General features: G+C 45.5%; 1 protein-coding gene across 8 annotated transcripts in view; it reads left to right on the forward strand.

Moving 5' to 3' along the window:
• The window catches only part of TPM3 (tropomyosin 3), a 31,026-nt gene extending 26,608 nt beyond the window's left edge, over positions 1–4,418 (forward strand). For 5 of the 8 annotated variants that reach the window (XM_081340306.1, XM_081340301.1, XM_081340307.1 and 2 more), the window contains one exon: positions 2,952–4,418. In XM_081340306.1, the coding sequence (XP_081196432.1) occupies positions 2,952–2,955 (4 nt within the window). In that variant the 3' untranslated portion in view covers positions 2,956–4,418. Of the gene's footprint in view, positions 1–637; positions 2,918–2,951 lie in introns of those variants that run through there. The other 3 variants (XM_081340302.1, XM_081340303.1, XM_081340304.1) reach the window with 1 other exon arrangement.
• Positions 4,419–5,309: the final 891 nt, after the last annotated feature.

Genomic DNA, 5,309 nt, shown 5'->3' on the forward strand with positions numbered 1-5,309 from the left:
TCTTTGTGGATCCCACCCATAAACAGAGACGAATCTAGCTTGTAAGTTCTGAATTGGCTTGTAAGCTCTGAATTGGCTTGCAAGCTCCGAATTGGCTTTGCAAGCTCCGAATTGGCTTGTAAGCTCCAAATTGGCTTGCAAGCTCCAAATTGGCTTCTAAACTCTGAATTGGCGTGGAACCCATAACCAAGGCGTTTGACCTCAAACCAGGGTGTCTCCTGATGTCTATTAGCAGCTGTATTTCTTCCTCCGCTGGCAGCCTGCACTGGCTAATCCTCAGGCCTTAAATCATGTGAACAGGTGCCACTTCTGCTTTTCCATTTATCTACGAAACGATTCTCGTTTTGGATTTCCGTCTTTCATACATATACATACGAAATACAAATATATGTTTATAAATAAATATATATTTCTTATTTCCTGGTCCACTCCAACCGCCCCCTTGAGAGTCCGAATCCTGATTTATTTGCAGTTGGGATGTGCCTTGGTGGGGAGGGGGGGTCTTCTCTCGGGGGCTACTAACCTTCCCTTTTTTTCTTTCTTTCCCCCCCCCCCTTTCTCTCTCCTCGTTCTCTCCCTCCGCTAATCTCGCCTTCTTCCTTTCTGTTGGGGGGGGCACCTTCTACCACCACCGCAGACCGTCTCTTCAGCCAGCTTGAGAAAAACCGGATGCTAGCTAGTGAGCTGAAGTTAACCCTGCATGATCTGAGCGATTGAAAAAAAAAAAAACGGGTCCCCCAATTTATTTTCCTTTTTGAACCCAAATTCTTGGGTGGCTGCAGGCTAAAACGGGGTGGGGGAGACCCACCTTTGAAGGCCAAGCACCCCGTTGTTTTTTTCCCCCAGTTAGGGCGATTAAATGCTCAATCACCTTGGCAGTTCCCACTCTTCATCTGCACATTTTTCTGAGCTGAAAAATGACATTAATTGCAGCCTGCTGGCTCTGAAACAGACCCAATGCTTGAGTTGTGTGCGCGAGAAATATTTCCTTCCTGGGGTGCAGAGCTGCTAATGCAGGCCTTTTTCGTCCCCCTCTGTTGTTGCCTTCAAATTCCCCGCTCGCCCACTTCATAATCCCTTCTGCATTTTTCACTTTGTCCGTAAAGCTCTGTTTGCATGGATCGGGCTTGTTGGCGCAGTTTTCCTTCCAACTTTCCTGTCTTTCAATAAAAACCACTGGCCCACTTGTTATACGCCTGGGGTCGTCTCTTTATTTCTCGGACGGCACATTCTTTCCAAACTGAATGCTGGTGCCCAACAGACAGGAAAAACAAAAAACAAAACCCTGGATTTGGCAAAAGGGTAGGTATCTCAATTACACACACACACACACACACACACACACACACACACACACACACACCTGGCTTTGATTCAGCGGACAGGCAAAGATGATCCGTGGCTACAGGAGTTACATCCGGCGGGTGATATGGAAGCTGGAAACAGTTAGAGGCAACTCGTCGTGTAGGAAGCATGGTTTATTTTATTTTAGTTATTTATTTATTTTTGCACTGGGGAAAAAAATAAAATCCTTTCTTGCTTTGATAAAAGGCTGTTTCCACTTCTGGCTGTTTCGTTGTTTGGCCTGGACTGGATTCTGAATGGTATTTTCCTTCCCGCTGCTACAGGAGTTGGAAATTCTGGGGGAAGCCTATTTCTTCCGTCTACCCCAATTCCTAGCAATTTCTGCTTTTGCACACGGCAGGCTTTTGGCTTTGGCCTTGGAGGGTCACCGGGGAAGACTGCCCCCAAGAAATGGAAGGTCTGAGTTCTAATCCTTGTCAGCCAAGCTTTTGGGGAGAATTTGAGGCCATTCGCGCTTTCTCAGCTCAGCTGAGAATCGAGGTTCCCTCCCCAAAAATAGGAATTTAAATGAATAAACCATGATCTGGCCAGGCTGACAAAGTGTCCTGCTTGATGTGGGTGTTCTTTTGGTTGTGTATGAACCTTGGTTTGCTTCCCCAAGGAATGCATGGATGATTTTATTATAATTTACGAGGATTAGTTTTTAAAAGGCCCGGAGGCGGGATCCTTTGTCCCTGCATGTTATCCTAAGCGCCAGATTTTCTGCTGCTTTATCATATTATTATTATTATTATTATTATTATTATTATTATTATTATTATTATTATTATTATTATTATTATTATTATTATTATTCACAATTCCCTTTGCCCAAACGTTCACGAAAGCTCTGCGTGGCAGGGATTTAAGAGGGCATGCATGCCTCTTCCACAGAAGCGCAAGCTAAAACACCTGTGTTTTGTCACCAGAGCTATGTGTGGGCTTCGTGGGTCAGCCGAACCCAGAAATTGTTCGCTTGTGGCCCCAGATGTGGAACAAGGTCTTGAAACATTGCCAAGAAAAATTAAGCCCTTGGTGCTGTCTGAGCCGGGTGGCTTTCTTGCAGACATTTTATGACCCAGACTGTCTTAGTTGGGTTTGCTGCAAATGCTCCTTCCAGCACTGAAGAGGTTACCTAGTGGGGTCATGAAACGTCTGGAAGACCCAGCTGAGAGACCACCAAGAGCCCTTTAGTGTCTCCCTCGGGCAACAAATATTTTCCTTTATTGCCAAAGGGGGTTCCAAGTCTTTGTCACAAGCAGCCGAGCCATTTTCTTAAACCTTGGTTCAGCCCGCTGCAGAAATTGGCAGAGGATGCGTAGGGGGATTTGAGTCTTGCAGGGATGTTTTTCCAGCGCACACCACACATTGCTCTGCTTATCTTTGGGCGAAAGGGATCGGCAACCAACGACTGCATGGGGTTACAAATGAATAAGAGAAAATCTTATTCATCGGAAGGGGGAGGGAGCAGAAGCACGACCCTCGCCAATCGAAGCTTTGCATTGCCAGGGGTGCCCCTATTTTGGGGGGAGGTGGGGAGGGGAAACAAATCCAGAAAGCTTTTTCCCCCTTCAACCACAGCTAACATTTTCCGTTCTTCCTTTCAGATAAGCTGAAATGCACCAAAGAGGAGCATCTGTGCACGCAGCGGATGTTGGACCAGACGCTGCTCGATCTGAACGACATGTAACAGACCCTCTGCAGACCCCTCCCAACTTCTTTTCTCCACCCTCCTGAGCAAACGAGATTCTCTGCCGAGTTCGGCTCTGATTTTTTATTTTATTTTTTTAAGGAGGGGAAAAAAACAACCACAAAATTGACCTCTAAACACTCTTGAAGGGAAAAGTCATAAATTACATTCCTGATGTTTGGGGCCAACGTACTTAAAACAAAATTCTGCCCTGCTTTTTATTTATTTTTCCTTCTTTGTCCACTAGACAATTCCCCAATTTCCAGCCAGAAAGAAGGGAAAAAATAGGTACACACACACCCCCACCCATGGAAGGATTTCAAGGGAGCGAGCGACTGATTGAAATGCACCTTTTTTTTAAGGCCGTGAGATTATATATGTGGCGATGTGCATTTCGATTTAACCAGCCTTCCCTTGCCGCGCATGTGTTGCGAAGGCTCCCCCAGTGCTCCGCTTGGAAAGCCTGCAGCTTAGGTGATGTGTTCGTTTGTTTGCCTCTGAATCGGACGGGGCCAGTTCGATCGGTTGGTTGAGTCATCGCAAACCCTCCCCCCCCAAATCGATCGATAGAATAACCGCAAATCCCATCCTTTTGTCCAAACAACCAGCCAAGCTTTGCGGTGTCCGCTAGCAGAGAGGGGTTAGCCTCCGCAAGGAACTGTCAGTCATTCCCTCTTCTCTCCCTTCCAGTTTTTGAATATTTAGGTTTGGCTTTTTTTTTTAGGAATAAGTTGGGCTGAGGTGCTGTTTTAACCCGTGGTTTTATAACTTTTTCCAGCTGGGGGAAAAGAACGATGTTTTTTTTTAAAAAAATAAGCGTAATCGGGATGCGTGTATGGCTTTTTTTTAAGTTTCTTTTTCTTTAAGCCCATGTAAATCGTTCTTAATCTCTTTTGCTTTCCTTTCTGCACTTAATTTCTGACACTTTGGGGAAAACGCTATATCTGGATAACCCACGTTTTCTTCCCACTTAGGTTTAAGTTTCTCAGTGCTTGGTGTTCTGCGCATAGGGGTTTTTGTGAGGGGGGGGGCTTTAATTTTTTTTGGGTGGTCCTGAATGTGTGTGGGGATTTTTTTTTCCTCCTCCTGTTTCTAAGCCAGGAGATTGTTCTCGTCTTAAAAGAGAAACTGGATGTATGGGACACCTCGGTACTCTTGAAATTTGATCCCCTAAAGGTTGTGTTAATTTTTTTTAAACGCATCTTTTGGGTATCATAGGAGGAACGCTACACTGCCGTGGCTTTTCAGAGCCAGTGTGTGTATTTGAAGTGGGGGGGAGGAGGGAGAAATTAGGAAATTATATCAAGTGTTTTGATACTAAAAAAAAGCTTTGGTCTTTTATTGTCTTTTTTTCCGGAAATAATAAACAGAAACATTCCCTCTGTCCCTTTGTTATTTTTTTTACTAGGATTTTCATTGGTGGGGGCATGGGGTGTGTGTGTTCAGTACAGGAAGTCCTTGAATTGAATCCCAAATATCTTGTTGCTAAGCAAGACATTTGTTAAGTGCTCCTTCTCCCATTTTATGACGTTTCTGGACATAATTGTTAAGTCAGGAGTGATATTTTGTAAGTCAACAACCAGACTGTCTTGTTAAATTCACCACCACCACACAGGAACTCCAGTCAAGTCAGGTAAGTTGGTGGTTCAGCCCAACGTGTTAACTGTTTTATTAACCCAAGTTTGGGGGTCAACATGTTGAGACAACCCAGAGAGTACCAAGGCTGCCATTATGCCATAAAGGGTAGAAATTAATCCACCCCTCCAAATTTGGGGTCCACCATCAAGACCGCAATTTCTAGACTGCCCAGATATTGCACTGAATTTTTTTTTTGCGTTGCAAGTCTTAGCACCGCCTCTAGGTGGCAGCAAACGCCGGTTTGGGGGTCTCCCAGCTGCCCTCTCTCCGTCGTCTGCGGTATTGCAGCGCAAGAGATGGCCGATCTCGTTTCACAAAGCGCCTCGTCGCTCTTTCTGGGCAAATCCGATAAATCCCAAGAAATCGTTATCAGCCCCTCGAGTCAAAATTCAGGAATAAAAAAATAATAATAATAAAAAGTCTGCGCAGACGCAAACGCGAGGAAGCGCCTCTTGCGTTTTAACAGCGAAGCGCAAGACGAGCCGGGCGCACGCGCAGATCGACGACATAAAGCGCGAGGCTGGAACGTGCCCAGGCGGCGCATGCGCATCAGGCAACGCGCCAGAGAGAAAGAAGCAACGTTTTTTTTTTGTTTTAGACCGCCATTTTTGGAGCCGCGGCCGGGCTCCTTTCGAAG

This window comes from Vipera berus (assembly GCF_964194415.1).
Source record: "Vipera berus genome assembly, chromosome: 16".
In the NCBI taxonomy this organism is placed as follows: Eukaryota; Metazoa; Chordata; class Lepidosauria; order Squamata; family Viperidae; genus Vipera; species Vipera berus.